The 17,640-nt window shown below is 31.9% G+C and overlaps 2 protein-coding genes, 1 non-coding gene and 1 pseudogene across 7 annotated transcripts; 1 reads left to right on the forward strand and 3 right to left on the reverse strand.

Annotated features, from left to right (window-relative positions):
- Positions 1–2,969: 2,969 nt before the first annotated feature.
- On the reverse strand, positions 2,970–5,419 carry LOC107950129 (protein ABIL3). Of its 4 annotated transcripts, none has more exons than XM_016884902.2 (10): positions 5,273–5,418; positions 4,906–5,013; positions 4,735–4,817; positions 4,512–4,662; positions 4,342–4,441; positions 4,167–4,268; positions 3,637–3,679; positions 3,463–3,551; positions 3,301–3,389; positions 2,970–3,208 (listed from the first exon to the last, which is right to left on the reverse strand). In XM_016884902.2, the coding sequence occupies exons 2-10, from the start codon at positions 5,008–5,010 to the stop codon at positions 3,050–3,052; spliced, it is 921 nt and encodes a 306-aa protein (XP_016740391.1). In that variant the 5' UTR covers positions 5,011–5,013; positions 5,273–5,418; the 3' UTR covers positions 2,970–3,049. The 4 variants fall into 4 exon arrangements, 3 of the variants coding, with proteins under 3 accessions (XP_016740391.1, XP_016740393.1, XP_016740396.1); XM_016884904.2 differs by having other exon boundaries at positions 5,224–5,386; XR_001697950.2 differs by having other exon boundaries at positions 3,138–3,208; positions 3,301–3,405; positions 5,273–5,419.
- A 1,953-nt stretch (positions 5,420–7,372) lies between these two features.
- Positions 7,373–7,454, reverse strand: TRNAS-UGA (transfer RNA serine (anticodon UGA)). The gene has a single exon. It is a non-coding gene; the product is annotated as a tRNA-Ser (tRNA).
- Positions 7,455–10,334: 2,880 nt separating this feature from the next.
- Positions 10,335–13,560, forward strand: LOC107950127 (subtilisin-like protease SBT3.5). Of its 2 annotated transcripts, none has more exons than XM_016884901.2 (10): positions 10,335–10,507; positions 10,618–10,709; positions 10,796–10,893; positions 10,972–11,127; positions 11,198–11,769; positions 11,941–12,032; positions 12,120–12,362; positions 12,452–12,566; positions 12,660–12,852; positions 12,950–13,560. In XM_016884901.2, exons 1-10 carry the CDS (start codon positions 10,421–10,423, stop codon positions 13,498–13,500), a joined length of 2,199 nt encoding a protein of 732 aa, XP_016740390.1. In that variant the 5' UTR covers positions 10,335–10,420; the 3' UTR covers positions 13,501–13,560. The 2 variants fall into 2 exon arrangements, with proteins under 2 accessions (XP_016740390.1, XP_016740389.1); XM_016884900.2 differs by having other exon boundaries at positions 10,349–10,507; positions 11,198–11,868.
- A 1,078-nt stretch (positions 13,561–14,638) lies between these two features.
- Positions 14,639–16,964, reverse strand: LOC107949931 (myb family transcription factor PHL7-like; annotated as a pseudogene).
- Positions 16,965–17,640: the final 676 nt, after the last annotated feature.

Raw genomic sequence — 17,640 nt, forward strand, 5'->3', positions numbered from 1 at the left:
ATAAAAATAAGAATAAATTCAAATAGTAATTAAAGCATTTAAAACTTATTCAATATACAGTATAACTTTACTTCATGTAATTAATGCAACATAATATTATTAAAGAATAATTACTAATTAACATAATTAAATTATTTTAATAGTTCATATATAATGCTAATAAAAAAATTCTAATTGTTATTAAAGTATTTGTAAAAGCTATCTTATAAATTAAAGTCTTCATTATTCATTTTTTATTTTTCTTAACAGTTAATAAATTCATCATGATAATTTGTAAATAATATTTAATCAATAAAAATATCATATATTAGATTATTTTAAACTTTTATACATAAAATATAAAATTAATTATTATATGATCAATTAAAATTTACTATCCAAAGGAATTTATTTTTCTTTTTTGTTAATAGAAAAATAATAATTTAAATATAAAATTTGATTTTTATTATTTATAATTATATAAAATTTTCAATAAAATTAGAATTCTCACAAGCATGATAAATTTTCTTATCAAATAAATTTTTGTAACCAATCCGGCTATAAACTTTGTTTAAAAATATGTTTTAGTCACTCAACTTTTAAAAATTACATCATAACCACTACATTATTGAATTGTTACATTTTAATCACTCGTCTGTTGACTTGTATTAAGAAAATGACACCACATATTAATTTAAAGTGATAACATAAAATATAGCTATTGCTTATAACTCATGCTTATATAAATATATATTTGTTTTATTTGCATCTGCAACTTTATGAAGTCAGTTTTAATTAATTATAAAGTCTTATTCACAGTTGTTAAATTAATTTTCAATTATGTTACTAAACCCAACTACTAATCCAGTTCATCTGCAGATGTTTGTTTCAATTAATGTTTTTATTTTTACACGAAGCTTGTTACTACTTATAACCCCTCCAAAGAATTCACATTTTTTTTACGAGACTCAATAAATAACTTTAGTGATTAGGTTGCTTTCAAATGAGATTTTTGTGCCTCTTTATATTCAATACTTACAACTATACTTAAGATTTTGACTAACTTAATCGTGAATTTTACAAAACAATAAATATTATTTTAAGAATAATTTTATTTGTTCATATAAAATTTAGAAAAATATCTCAAAATTTATCATTTCAATAGAAAATAATTTAATGATTATATAAAATTTTCATCGAATAACGAGTGTGTATAATGGGAGACACTCTAAACTCCTCTTCCATACCAACTCTTCAACTAAGGAAATTGGAATAGTTCAGCCGCCATGCAAATGAGAGAAATGTAGTGACAGCAAGAATACTAATATGTTTTTTAATAAATAAAAAGCAGAAGAATACAAGTTTACAACTCAATTTTGGGTTGGTTTTTTAAATCTCTGCAACTTTGGTTTACGTAATACAATTTTTATCTACTAGTTGCATAATTGACATTTGAAACCATATTTTGTGGGAATAATTTCCTACTCCATTATTTGTTCCCCCACCGAAATATATATACGAAATAGTTGAGGATAAAGAGAGAGTGAGGGCATTTGTCAGCCTCCACTACCTTTTTGATTTTGTTGTCTTCCAACTCCTTTAATCAGTCCACTAACTAACTAGTAATAATAAATATTCAAATATTAATTATGTGTTGGATTGTTATATTTGAAAACTCTTTCTCTCTTCTTTTAATATAATGTATTTATTTGCTCCCATCGAAATAAAAGATTTGAGTCGATATGGGCATGCATGTTCAAAAGCTTTATGTTTTTTAAAGTAAAACAATCATATTTGTGTTGAAAGTTAAAAGTTTTATATTTAATGGAACAGCTTGGAGGTGAAAAACTAAATGTACGTGTGTCGTGGATTGTTGTTGGATTTCCATTAATTTTAATGTTATGTTACAATAGATTGAGAAACATTGCCAGAGTTGTAATTATATTCACGATTTTTTTCTTTTTACTTGGTGTTTATCCGTTCTATTAATTATATTGAGGGTTAGTTGTAGTAAATATACTATTTTTATTTGTAATGAGAAAGTAGAAGATGAGCCATACTTAGAAGTGTCCAATCCGGATTCAATTATAAAAAAATAAAATAGTGGTTGTCAAACTCAAAAAGGGAGTCGGCGTTAAAAAAGAAAAGATAGGGGGAAGATCCAGTGATGTAGGTGTCAGTAAATTTTATAAGTTGGTGCTTGACAACGTCAAACAAATGAAGCATTTTATTATATTGAATATGGATGATAGAAAACGACTCCTAAAATGGATTTGCATGGACCACCAATGGGAGGTGGGTGGATAGACATAATTCTTCCTCACTGGGCCTGGCCATTCATCCAAACAAACAAGTTGATCAAATCTAATTTTTATTTTCCACCAAATTTATGAATATCTGCAAGGTTTCTCCAAGAGTTTTGGGTCAAACAAACCCTCATTCTATTCACCTAAATAATTTCATTATAATTATTATTAAAAATACACATTTAATAAGTTTTAAGGATAATTATTTGTTATATTTACGCGAGTTTTTTTTAAATTTTATAAACAATGGGAGATTATTATTATTATTTTGATGGTTGAATTTTAGCTCTGCAATGAGGGAATGTTGGTTTCAACATGTTTTCTTTAAGATTTCATGGTTGACAACATTGTATGGAAAAAGAAATTATTTTTAATAAAAGATCAAGATTGTCTAGGGATTTACGTCAAGATAGTTTTAGGATCGTATCCATGGTCAAGCTAGTTAGGTCACCGATTCTTGATCCGACCAATTTGATTATCAATCTAATTTTAATTAAATAAATTCTTAAAAAATTCTTAAAAATTAAAAAATCATAGAATCTAATTCAAATTAGTTTCTTTATTTTATCTTGATTTATACCAATTTGCAATGAATCGTTTGTCACTCTTGTTCAAGATCAATGTACTGATCAGTTTAAGCTCGACCAGTCTGATTTTAACAACTATAGTCAAGATTATTGTGGATTTAAAAATGAATAGAATAAATATTAAAGAAATTGTTGTGTAATACATGATGAAATATAATGGCTTAACCTTTTTTCCTCTCAATTATCGTCCAAGAATTTGTGTAAAGAGAGATCCTTTTTGGATTTGCGCAAGCTGAGCATAGCCTTGAAAAGACGTTTGCTTTTGGTAGAATATTGTTGATCCACATCTTCGCCCACCATCGACAACGATACTGTTCTTCGAGGCTCTGACGGGTACTGTTCCAATCAACACCCATATATGTAAGCAAAAAAATCCAGTGTTAAATATGTTAAAAACTCACAATTAGTCCTTGGTTCGTGGCCCCTACCCTTTTTTTAGCGTTGGGAGAAGTGGATCTGGGCATAAGAGACACAGTTCGTGGCAGCGGAATGTGTCGAGGAGAGCTTGACCGTTTATCTGATTTCAAAATAACCTGTAATCAGTACGTAACAAGGAATTCAGACGGGCTTTGAATCCGTATCACTGTTACCTTGTCTCGGGTTCATTGAAACACTGGTCAACAACTGGGGGCGTTGTCTTGGAAAATGCCGTGAAGACCGTAACATAAAGTATCCATCACTACATCACGATTGTAATAACATCAATGGTGAATCCTAGTATTAGGAACATACAATATATTGATACTATTAGATTCCAAGATTACCCGGCACGCTCAGAAGGGGTATCTGCAGGTTTTGCTTGAATGCCTGAAAATATATAACATGTAAAAATAATATGGAGGCCTATGTATTAACATTTAGATTGTAATTTATCTCTTTTATTAAAAAAATGAGCAAAATTGTCATTGTATATTGGATCAAAGAGCAAGTCGGTCCTTTTGTTAAAAATTCTATCTATTTTAATTGTAAAAATTGTCCCTGTAGTACACATGATATACCACATATTAATGCCTGATTTTTCCATCAGCCACACTGGTTTTTAATAGTCTAAATGGATGAAATTTTTAATAGAAATGACCAATTTTTTCTTTAATCTAATGTACAAAATGTATAAGGGTTAATTTGCCCATTTTTTAGTAGAGGGGGAAATGCAGTCCGGCTCTTAGTACAGGAGCCTTTATGTTACTTTTACCAACAACACCATCAAAACTTCGTCTGATATGCCTTTGGTCTGAAAATATAAGGACTAAAATGTAAATTTGAGTACAGTAAAAGGACCAAAATCAAATAATACCAAGATTCTTATACAGGTGCAAGTCTAATCTAGCAAACATGTTAGTGCGGTGGGATTTCAGCCTAGGGTTGGCAATGGCAACATCAGTAAGTGTCTCATTAACTGCAAGAGATAACATAAAATTTCGATCACATGGATTCAGAAAAACAAAAAGTTTCTATAACAACATACTTGCCTGGAAATATGTAGTGCTTATGGTGCTTGGGTGCTTCTAACACCAATGACTGCTGGGAAAGACCCCCTAAATTAACGTAGTCTTGGCATGTTCGCAGTCTCTTAACAGAACAATGTCAAACAAGCTCAGTGTAATAAGATTTTGAGAGTAAAGTTAACTAAGCATTTTACCTGTTCCAGGCAAAACAAACGAAGCTCCATTACAGAATAGTCATTAATCTTTTCATCCAAGAAAGTGTTGATCTTGTATGCTATAGAGCCCAAGTGATCCACTGTATTGACCAAAGCTTTAATGGCATAATCTTTCAAAGTGTCTTCCACTCTGCTCATTGTCAAAGAGAAACAGGATTAGGGGATGTTCCTCATCATAAGTTTCAAGTATATGATGACTTACATTTGTTTCTGCATTTCTTTGGTGTAGGCCATTTCAAAATATTCTGCTGCAGAATATAACTGTTCCCTCAGATTCTTCAAATCCTAAAGTATTACTCATCAATGCGGTTAATTTAATCCATATGTAAATGTCTAAAATCGAAAATGAACATGATGGTCAGTGTAAATTTACCTTAAGATTATCTGCAAAAACCAAGCTCTGCTGCATTAAGACTTCATCACGGTGGGAAGATTGCTGAGGAACTGGAACTGAAGTGGGTGAATTCATATTTTTCATATACTGAAAAACCAGAAGATTGTTAAAACAACTGAAGAAATATTTAATCAACTAAAGACTGACAGACTTTGTTTCCACAAAAAAAGAGAAAAAAAAGAGAGCAGATAGTGAAATCACTTGACACTAAAAACCAAACTTGAGGCTGGGTTTCAAAAGATATTTAGTGGTTGTATTTTGTTTCAAAATGTTTGGGGATAAAATGAAGAATCTCACACGTTAAAAAATTGATATATTATAGGCCCCTCTTCTGAAAGCAACATACCCAGAAATCTCTTTGGCTCCTTTCAGTAGTTGCAAAGATGATATGAATTCCCTAGTGTTGAGGACAAGGTTTTTGTTTTCTGTTTATATTATTTTCAAAATAGCCAAACCGAATGCTGGCAATGTGATGGTTATTGGGGTTGGGTTAATGAAACCAGAAAAAGATGTATTAATTTCATAATGGTAGTCCCTAGCACGACTCAAGCATTTAATTAACTGCCATACATAAATGAATATAATTGGGTAGATTGCATGCAAATGTGAAAATGGAGTTTATCACATTATAAAAGGAACCCTTTAATTTGGTCTATAAATCTCAACTGTTACCAATGATGGTTTCCACCACACTCAACTGTGACCTTTAATTGCAATAATGACCCCTAACTCACTTGCTCATTATTGTATTTTAGTTGATTCTGTATACCTAATCCTATTGTTTTATATCTGTGTTTGAGAATATATATTCATATTATGTACTCGCATACTTCAATTTTTTTTTTTTATAATGGGTGGGTTGTGAAATAAAAAAAAGCAGCCGGGACTTTAATTTTGTGTCCCATCTAGAGGATTTGAGTAAAAATGTAGACTTAGAAAATATGTTTGAATAAAAATTTAAAGGCTGTTTTTTAAATGGATCAAGTTTTGAGTAAGTTTTTTTTGTCCGGGCCCAATCTAGCTTGAATTTGCACACACACAAAAAAAAAAACAAATTTGCTGCTTCTTGCTACTTTTGTCACTGTTTTGATATCGTTTCGTTATTATATTGTTACTATTTTATTGTTATTATTTGGAGATTGTATAACTCTTGTTTTATTGTTAATTTTATTACTATTTTAGAGGTGGTTGCTTGCTAAGTTGCACCTATCTTAGTGTTATTTAAGTATAAATAATTTTTTAATTTATTTTCAATTTGGTGTGAAATATTTATTTTAATTTTTTAGTATATTCAATGTATTATACTTTTTAAATTTGTTTTTATATAAAAAATTAATACGAACTGGCCAGATGCAAGTTTTAGTATTTTTATCTGAGTCGGGTCAGAACATAAAATTTTGTTGAGGCCCAGCCCGGGCCAAGATCACATTTACATGGAACACAAGATTCAGTTAAAGGATTAATTATTTTTTGGAGTTTATAGTTGTTATTTTAATAATGTTATTTTTAGATTTTAAATTTGAGTTTTTTTTAGGAGTACAGTGTCACTCTATAAGATTTTTATTTATTAATTGGCTGTGTTCGAACACCACAATGTAACCGAAAAAACGAAATTTATTTTCTCAAGTTTCAAGTTTTTATTATTATTTAAAATTGATATAAATAATTAGAGTGCTCTAATTAAATGCAGACCTATTAATTTATACAATTATTCTTTTTGTTTATATAATGATGTATAAAATTAGCCTTTAATAAATACAATAAATTGAACGGAAAGACATTATGCTTATTGTTTTCTAAATGGATAGTCTAGTAGATTTGATAAAAGTAAGTAATGCTATCAAGCGTTGAAAAAATTTTGATAACTCACAATGAGAAATTTCTACAAAAAAATAATATAGAAAATGATAGGTAGATAGGACCTACTTATCACTTAATAGAGAATAAATTCAATAGTTTCTAAATCTATTAATTTCCTTTAAGATTATATTATCATTTATCAAACAATCAAATCATATTTAATATTTAATTTTAAATAAAATACTAAACATGTTTTATGAATTAAATTCAACACTTAAAATTTTAATTTATCAAACATAGCGTAAAATTTAATATAAAATTTACGACATAATCCCAAATCAAATATACCTATTTTTATAAAAATAAAAATAAAAATATTATATCTTTCATGTTAAATATTTGACATAGAGGTCTTAGTATTTAATATTTTTCCTATAACTAATATTGTTACTTGTATATAATCATCAATGAATACAACATTTAAAAAAAATCATATATTCATTTACAATTCCACTTATAATAAATTTTAAAAGAAAATACTTTTACATAAATTTAGTAAAACATAACATGAATTTGACTTTTGTTGGGGTCAAAGGTAATAAGGCCCATGAATGGAAGTCTAAGAAGGAAATATAAAAATAAAAAGCGTCGACAGCAGGGTTCGAACCTGCGCGGGCAATGCCCAACAGATTTCAAGTCTGTCTCCTTAACCACTCGGACATATCGACTATATACTTCGCTGTGGAAGTATATTATACTTGAATATATAAAATTACTGAAGTTAGTCCGACTTTCATGTGCCATTAGTGTAGTTCGACAAAATTTAAAATTTAGTCCCTGTACTTAAAAAAAAGTTAAAAATAAAGTTTTTTTACTTTTTAAGATTTAAAAATATTAGTTCAATCATTAACATTATTAGTATTTCTCATCAAAATTTGCGTACTTGACATGTTGAATAGACTGATTCATATAACATTGTATATGACTGCCAAAATATGAACATTTTAAATTGATAAATTTTGACAGAAATTATAAACAAAAAAATAATGATTAGACTAGAAATTTTAAATTGAAATAGTAAGATGTAGTATTAATCTTTAAAATAATGAGCTAATTTCGTGTTTAATTTTGGATGGATTGTTGTATTGTGAATAATGAGAAATCACTTTCAAACTTCGGCCTTGTGGATAAATCAATATTGAGATTGTCGATGAAATTGGGTAAGATTATATATCTATTCTCTTGGGCAAATAAGTCGGCTCAAATGGAAAATTGGTGGACAAGACCACAAATTTTACAAAATTATGCAGATGAAAATTAAACACTTCCACTCCTTTTAGATATTCATTGAAGGGAAATAATAAAAGAAAGGGATTACAACTAAAACAAAGTTTAAATAATGAATATTTGATGTTTGAAGATTTGTGGGGACAATAAATTATCTTATAACTTTGTGATATACAAGTTGGATCACCATCTACTAGTGCATGATTGTATCTCTTCATCTTCACATTGATTCCATTTTTAAAAGTTGGAATAGGGCAACATCTGGTCCATCATGACAAAGTTGTTTATGATGCTTTGGACTCTTATTCTTTCACGTTCTTAACGTCCAATAACTTTTTTTTTTGTTACACAACTCAATACCTATAATAAGTATACCATATACAGATGATTTTTGCGACTTGAACTCAGGATGGGAGTTTAGAGGTGAACACTCAATGTTAATGCATATTGAGATATAGATATGGGAATATATAGAGATGTTAGTTATGGCCATTATCAGCATATCACCTCCAACTTGTCAATTCTCTCACAACAACTTTCTTCAAGTCCTCCACTCTCGTAACTCCAATTTGTCAACCCTTTATTACATCTTTAATCGTTGTGTATGGCTCAATTGCATTGCTTCCTTTCCTCAAAGCAGTGCTCTTTTGTTTCCCTTTAAAGATAGTACCTCCAGAGAAACAAGAAAAGAAAAAAAAAAACTAGCAAAAGCAAAAGCAAAAGCACCACTTTGAAAATCATGGGCTTGGAGTCTAGAAAGGATGTGGATAGGGTCTACATTATTAGGGAGAGTCCAAACTTTCAATCATTCATCAACCATTCATTGGAAGGCTAGCAGAAAGTTCACTTATACAGGTTTCGGAAATCTATACTTTTAGGAAACAAAATCATCTTCATTACAATCGGGTTTAGTCTAGTTCGTTCATGTAGACATCTTGGTGCGAGTCTCAAGGCCCAATTTCAAGCACATGAATGTGATGAATTGACGTTACCTTAAGGCCCAATAACAAGGTTAAAGGTCAAGCAAATCAAACAAATATCCGATCAAAGACAATATGTGAGGATGAAACTTTTTGAGGAAAGAGGGAATGATACATACATGTAATGAGTGAAATTTATTAAAGTCAATTCAACCAAATTGCCAATTTTCAAGCTAAAAAGATAGTCAACTTGCGACAAATATTTTTTTGGGATCCAAACATTTATGGGCTTAGATGTCTATATAACGTTTGAAGACTTATTTCTTAGCTCCAAAACGCACTTTGAATCACTCAATTTCAAGTAAGGAGTTCAAGTTATGACCATTTTAGTGACGAGATTATTACGGAAATGACGAGTTTTAGACTTTTTATTCGAGTTTAAATCATATTGAGTTCGAGTTTCAGGCTTAATTTTTATTTTATACGATCCCAATATTTTATTTATTAGGTTTTATTATTTATTTATTCTGAATTTTGGATAATTTTTAAGTATTTTAAGTTATTTAGGAGTTTTACGGCGACAAGAAAGTTTAGCTTAAAACTACTTGTTGTTTAGATTAACTAGAATTTTAGTATACTTGAAAGTTTAATTTATATGTATTTAGTTAGCCTATAAAAAGGCCTCTGCATTGTACACAACAATAAAATCATTCATTATTCAACGATTTTCTCTTTTGAGTTAATAAATTCTCTTTGAATTTTTCTCTTTAAGAATTTCTCTTGAATTTTTTTTTAAAAGAGATTTAACAAATTTTTTAAATTATAGAGATTATCTTCAAGCTTTTATAGAATTGAGTTTCTTATGCATGAAAAATTATTTATAAGATTGGTCATCATATACCATAGAATAATTAAAGGCATAAATGTGTACGTTTTGGCCTACAATGCTACCAGCAGCTTTAACTAGAAGGAAAAAAGATATAGGATAAAGTAGAGGAAGCTATCATTTCATCTTTTTAGGAAAGTTTTCCATATAAAAAGTGATATTGTCCAACTTTATGGAAAAGTGAATAAAAAAAAGTTATGTTATTTAACATACTATTCATGATTCCCAGTTTCATATAATTTACACCGTAAATTATCCAAATTAACAGTGCCTATCAATTAAGCATAAAGATCAGGAACAAGTGTAGGTGTAGTAGTCAAACATATTAAGAGGAAATACATGTTTGAACTTTGAAAATGATATTTTTGAAAAAGATAATTACGAATCTCAATAATGAATAGTAAAATGAACTTGAAGAATATATAAAAAAAAATTGAAAGTGTGGTCTGAAAAGTATGGTCCCCACTTTCCACTTGGTGTTGGTGAAGCTTTGCTCAAGGATACAGGGATAGCTAACTTATTTAAACTCCTTATATGTTGTAATAATAAACAAACTTAGAACTGGAAACTCTTTATATGTTTTTTCTTGTAAGATTAGTTTATGGATACCAAATTAAACTTTTTTGTTGTTCTCACTCTTGTTTCAATTCAATTTTTGTCAACCTTTCCAAAGGCAGCCGTAAGTAATGTAAGTATATATCTGCATACAACTTCAGAAATTAAGTCAGGTGTGGCTTTTATTTTATTTTGTTTTATTGCTTAAGTTTGGTGTTGTGCACATAAATGCCAATGTCACAGGTGCATATTGTGTACATGGGAGAGAAAGAAAATGAAGATCCAACTGTTACCAAAATGTTTCACTACAAAATGTTGTCCGACTTGCTTGGAAGGTATTATAAATTTACATTTACACTAAATTTCAATAAAAAAGAATAACATAAGCTTTGCTCCTTTTTTTGTTTTGGATGGATCTCAGCAAGGAAGCAGCAAAAAGTTCAATGCTTTATAGCTATAAACATGGCTTTTCCGGGTTTGCAGCCAGGTTGACAGATTCCCAGGCAAAGGAAATTGAAGGTGATATAATTTCCTAGCTTTTGTTTTATTTTAGCATCTAAAACTTTAAAAACTAAGAAAATTACTTACAAATTGCAGCATTTCCTGGTGTTGTCCAAGTGATTCCTAATCAAGTTCACAAGTTTCATACAACTAGAAGTTGGGACTTCATGGGGCTAAATGATCATTCTACAACAAATCTTTTAACTAAAAGCAACATGGGTGAAGGAATAATCATTGGAGTAATAGACTCAGGTAATAAATAAATCTCTACACTTACAAGGCTCAATATAAAGGCTGATAAATTTGGAAACCATGATTGTAGGAGTGTGGCCAGAATCTGAGAGTTTCAATGATAGGGGTATGAATCCAATTCCACCTCATTGGAAAGGTATATGCCAAGAGGGACAGTTGTTCAACTCCTCAAACTGTAACAAGAAACTTATCGGAGCTCGTTGGTTCGTCAAAGGCATCTTGGATCAAAGCCAAACACCTATAAATATAAGTAATGGAGAGGATATTCTATCAGCAAGAGATAGCTCAGGGCATGGTACTCATACAGCTTCCATAGCAGCTGGTAATTTTGTAGTAAATGCAAACTATGAAGGACTAGCTGCTGGTTTGGCTAGGGGAGGTGCTCCACGAGCTCACTTGGCAGTTTACAAGGTTTGTTGGTCTTTTGGACATGGAGGGTGCACTGATGTTGATCTTCTCAAAGCATTTGACAAAGCCATACAAGATGGAGTTGATATCCTATCGGTGTCCATCGGCATTTCTATACCTTTGTTCTCTTACGCAGATCAACGTAATTCGATTGCAATCGGTTCCTTCCATGCAACTGCAAAGGGCATTACTGTAGCTTGCTCCGCAGGGAATGATGGTCCTACTGCAATGACAGTTGAGAACACTGCTCCTTGGATTATCACTGTTGCCGCTACTACCATAGATAGGGCCTTCCCAACAGCCATTACACTAGGAAATAACCTCACCCTTTGGGTAAATCTTCACTTAGCACTAGATTAATCAAACAATAGTCCTTTTTAACATAATAATCTTATTGTCTTGCAGGGACAATCTGTTGACACTCGAATGCATAACCATGGATTCACTGGCATTACATTCTCTGATCGCATTGCCTTAAATAACAGCGATGATTCAGCGTTAGGCCTTTCTTTTGATCTAGTCAGATGATTTTTCATATATGTTCTTTTTTCATACATCTGGTGTGATACGTTTACTTTTTCCAGCTTGGGGTGCAAGCGAGGAAGTCTGAATGCAACATTAGCAGCAGGACAGATCATACTTTGTTTTTCACAATCAAGTACTCAGAATATATTTAGTGCTGCAATTTCAGTGGCGGAAGCAGGAGGGGTAGGGCTTATTTTTGCGCAATATAGGAGTGATGGACTTGAGTCATGTCATTATATACCATGCATTAAAGTAGATTATGAAGTAGGAACTCAGATACTTTCCTATATAAGAAAAACAAGGTACACATAAATTAAGAAAGTGAAGAATCAATATATATGGCATAACTTTAACACTTAAATTCCTTTACCTTTTCCACCTCTCTTTTAAGGTCTCCAATTGCCAAGTTAGGTATTCCAAAGACAATTATAGGGAAATGGGTATCTCCTAAAGTTGCAGATTTCTCAGGCAGAGGACCTAGTTCAATTTCCCCAACAGTGCTAAAGGTAAATTTAACAAGCTATAAACTCCCAATTTCATCATTCTTCTTTTAACTGCAGTAAGATTTTAGTTTTCCTTTGTCTAATTACGGTATATAGCCCGACATAGCTGCACCAGGCGTGGACATCATAGCTGCATATATACCATTTGGCGCAGAAAAAAGTAGTGGATTTGCACTACTGTCAGGAACTTCAATGTCTTGCCCCCATATTGCAGGCATAACAGCTCTAATCAAATCTGTACATAAGAACTGGTCTCCAGCTGCAATAAGATCAGCTCTAGTCACCACAGGTGAACAAATTTTACTTCCCATATTGACATTTTTTCATACACTTTAAGGGTGTAATCTTTTCTTCCCTCAACTATAACCATTAGTTCAACGCTGCAGCTTCCCAAAAAGGAACCGATGGATCAAACATAGCCGAGGAGGGCTCAACTCGCAAGGTAGCTGACCCATTTGATATGGGCGGTGGAGTAGTAAATCCCAATAGAGCTATCGATCCAGGGCTCATCTATGACATTGAAACAAACGATTATGTCAAGTTCCTTTGCGGCACTGGGTTCAGCAGCAAGTCTGTGAGTGGTTTAACCCAGACCAAAGCCAATTGCACCAAAAATAGACTAAATGAGTTGAACCTCAACCTTCCATCCATCACCATCCCATACCTGAAAAGAAAAGTAACAGTGAGCCGGAAGGTAACGAATGTCGGACCCGTTGAGTCAATGTATAAAGCTGTTGTGGAAGCTCCACAAGGTGTAAACATGAAAGTAGAACCCCAGATATTGAGGTTCAATAAAACCACCCAAATTGTACCCTTTAAAGTTACTTTCTTCACGACTGGGAAAGTATATGGAGATTATAGATTTGGGAGACTAATATGGAGAGATCCGAAGCACACTGTGACAATTCCTATATCAATGCGAGCTATTTTTGTTTGAGCCATACGATGATGTTGAAACCGTTGCTATTAAAAATAAAATTGATGAAATAAGCTTTAATTTTGTGCCAGGAATGATTGAAAAATGGTTTGTGGTGCCATTTAAAAAAATGATTTATTATTTTTGTATGGTACCAAAATCGTATGAAGGTTATGAGAATATTGGCAAATGTTAGCCAAATTATTAAAATAACTTAATTCTCAACAAAAAAAAAATCATAATAGTAAAAATTAAGGCCGGAAGTTATCACACGAGTACGTTTGGTTCACTGTAATGGAATAGAGCTGTAATTGAATAGAGTTGTAATGGAATAAAGCTGTAATCAGTAACTCAATTGTTTAGTTGAATGAAATGGAATAGTTATTCTTGTATTTAGTTGAATGAAATGATGTTGTAATAGCATAAGGAAAAAAAATCAAAATGACTAGAATACTATTTGCATAATTTTTTTTAGGTAGATGAGTATTGTTATTGGTATTAAATTTTAATAAGATTATTATTAAAAATAATTTAATAAAAATAATAAATAATTTAACTATATTTTAACATAATTATTATTAAATATAATTTAATAAAATAATATATAATTTAATAAAATTATTATTATATGAATTAAAAAATCATAATATATAATACTATAAAAATAATATATAATCTACTTTATTATTTTTAAACTGTAATACATATTTAATGTGCTAAATTATGTTTTTATTATTTTCTTTTTTTCCTTTTAAGCAATATCTACGTCAACTATCATGTGTTTTATTCTAAACACGGCAATTATCACTTAATTTAATCTTTTATTATTTCTTTTAAAGCCGTAATGTCCATTTTAATATGTAAATAATCCCTGGAACTAATTTGAATGATAGTTCTTGCCTAAAAAAATAAAATATTATTTGCAAATATGACGTAGAAGGCCTGCAAGTTGACATCATGACTACCTGCAGTATCCCATGAACAAAGTCGACTTATTAAGGGTGGGTTTGGATGGACGATTGGGTGCGGTGCGTTTAGCTTCCTTTTTGTCTCACGCTACAGTATCGCTACAGTATCTAATCTCACCGCCACCGCTATTTTTACACTAACTGCAGGTAAACGCACTGCCCATCCAAACTCACCCTAAGTTATTGAAGGATTAAAAACAACAGTAACAGTGCTAATCCACGTTACCCAATTAAAGCCAGCCATCAAAGTCTTTCTAAAACCTTTAGCCAAAATATACAACAATCACAGTACTCTAATACTGATAGACATGACACTCGAGCCAAGTCCCCAGCACCATTCACTGTAATTAATTCCACTACACTATATGGATGCTACATATATTAGGACAAAGGGACACATTTACTTCAGTCTAGTTATCTCATACAACAGACATTAACAAGTTCTTTTTTTTTTCTTTTTGACCTAATCAGAAATCTCATCAGGAATACATGGCCAAAATGAAACCAACAACATTTACCATGTAGCACATAAACTACAGCTCCGTTCCTGAACCCTTCCCTGATTGATTCTCATTTCTGATCAATATTCTAGATGAAGGATTAAATTGCTCTCCCATGAAAACTAACAGCGATTGTTGATAGGAGGCATTTATGCTCGAATCTAGTATCTGATGTGGAAGTACCATATCTGGTTTAGCAAATGCTCTAGCCATGCTCACTCGTTGCTTCTTCTTCAACATCTCCCCTTTAGGACTCCCTGCTGGAGAATCCACATGGCAACCAGAATTTGGGGTCAAAGGCTCATGATGAGATGAGAAAGACTCATCTATAGAGTGGCTATTCGCAGAAGTTCTTTCTTTGGCAGCCTTATCCTGCAAAGGAGATTCTGAAGTTGGGGTTAGAGTTGCAGGGTCAGTCTTCTTGTCAGATTCCAGGCCATTGTCACCCAACGCTGGGACTGAAGCTCTTGTGCCAGGTGCTTCTGCAAGGACTCCACCAAGGCGCTGCTCTTCAATAATCTTCTTTAAATACTTTGCTTGAGCCTCTATCCGTAATTATAGCTGTCTCTGCACCTATTGTATATCAGAGGTGAAATCTGTGTTTTGAGAAGACAAGTAAATGCAACACCAAAAACTTAAAGCATGTGTCATTGCACAATGATTTAACAAATTGCACCGGTTTCTTAATAAATACAGAGAAAAATACTGAGCCCGAATGTTGTTGACACTCAATACCATGCTATTCTAAAAACAAGTAGAGCCAAACAAACAAAATAACCAAATTAATATTAAATTTGCATTGAGAATACATGCCTCCAGTTGTTCATGTAAGCGCTTTTGCATCTCCATCTGCAACTTTAGAGCTTCAGTAATTTGCAACACTTTAACATCTCTATTAACAACATTTATACACCTCAATTACAGCAATAAAACATCTCAATTTCCAGCAACTAAACAATTCAATTTGCGATACTTAAAACACTTCAATTTACAACATTTAAACACTTTAATTTGTAGCACTTTAACATCTCTATTAACAACATTTATACACCTCAATTACAACAATAAAATATCTCAATTTCCAGCAACTAAATAATTCAATTTGCAGTACTTAAAACACTTCAATTTACAACTTAAGACAGAGTTCATCATAACTAGAAATGACTTTGACAAAAATTTACTTGATTTTATCACCCTGAACTATCCCCCAACCAAAAAGCTAGGGCCAGCGAGCTAATATGTATTAAGGGCCATGCTTGAGATGCCAAAAATAGAGGTTTTTATTCAAGATTTAGAGGTTCAGGTACTACAAACGACAGACAGTATCACAACATACTGAACATGGAACTCCAACCCAATTTTACTAAAGAAATGTATTATTTGAAATTGAGCAAAACAAATTCAAAGAGCACGATGAATAGAGATAGAAATGGAAAAAGAAATCATAATGATAGCAAAATATATAGCTGAGAAATGAGAAAAGAGGAAAATAAAAGAATACCTTGGAAGCATTGGCTACGACTTGGCTATGAAGCTTGATGACATTGTCCTCTGCACTGTAGGTCCCCTTCTGATATAATATAACATACATCAAGCAAAAGAAGAAAAACGGAGGTTAAAGACAAGGGAAGAGAGAAAGGGAGAAGAGAATACGAGAACTTTCGCAAGGCCAGTGCTCTGAGCAATGACAACTTCAAGAGAGCCATTAGGTTTAAGACACCAATAACCGGACTCAGAGTGCATAGGCTGACCAGAATCTAGTTTTCAGGTCTTGTGAGAGTAGGCTATGACGGGCTTCCCAGACGCAAGATGAGAGAAGTGAAGCTCTTCGCCAGATGTAGGCTTCAATGGGTGAAGAAATACAGGGCCCCCTTCGACGAATAATGATTTGGTAAATCAGATGAATAAGAGAGGAATTCCCATTCGTCGAATGAGGAAAATAGTGAACCAAACGTGGTAAAAAAATGCTTAACTGTTCATCCAAGAATAAGGAGGGAATGGCTATTCCATTCCTTCCAACCAAACGTGGCCTATTTCTTTTGGCTTGTCATTGCTTTGCTCTTATGAATGTGTGTTTATGATGGCCGAAGGTGTTGATAATATTTTTGAAGTAAAAAATGAAGCTGTAACACCCCTAACTCGACCCATCCATCATGTTCGGGTATGGAGTGTCACAAATGTATCGGGTTTACCTATACTTAATTTTTATCAACTAAACTATTATAAAACAAACTATATTGAATTAATAATACTTCTTACAGTAAAAGCCTCAAACTTATCTAAAAGTTGGGTCTCACAAGGTTTCTGTTTCTATACAGATTATTTGTTTACAAGGTACTCTTAAAATTTAGCTAAAGACTATTCGTCCAAAAAATCCAGATTTTAAAGATGTTATCTGGCTTCGTTGATATTGATCTTGAGGTGAAGCCTCCAATGGTACCCCCTTCCTATATACATGACTGTATCTACTTGTGAACCACAATCTCCACTCCATCTAGCTTGGTCCCTCATCTAAGTCCTCGATCATTCTCGTAAGTCTTATGAACATCAATGAAATTCGTAAGTTCAAGAAAACTTAGTGAATTCCTTCACGAGGCCACTGACACATAAACCCTAAAGCACGAGGGTAACAAATATAAAATAAATTAAACTTAAATTAACTTTTTACTTGCTCATGGCGGGTGTTTTTTTTT

This window comes from Gossypium hirsutum, chromosome D03 (genome assembly GCF_007990345.1).
Source record: "Gossypium hirsutum isolate 1008001.06 chromosome D03, Gossypium_hirsutum_v2.1, whole genome shotgun sequence".
In the NCBI taxonomy this organism is placed as follows: Eukaryota; Viridiplantae; Streptophyta; class Magnoliopsida; order Malvales; family Malvaceae; genus Gossypium; species Gossypium hirsutum.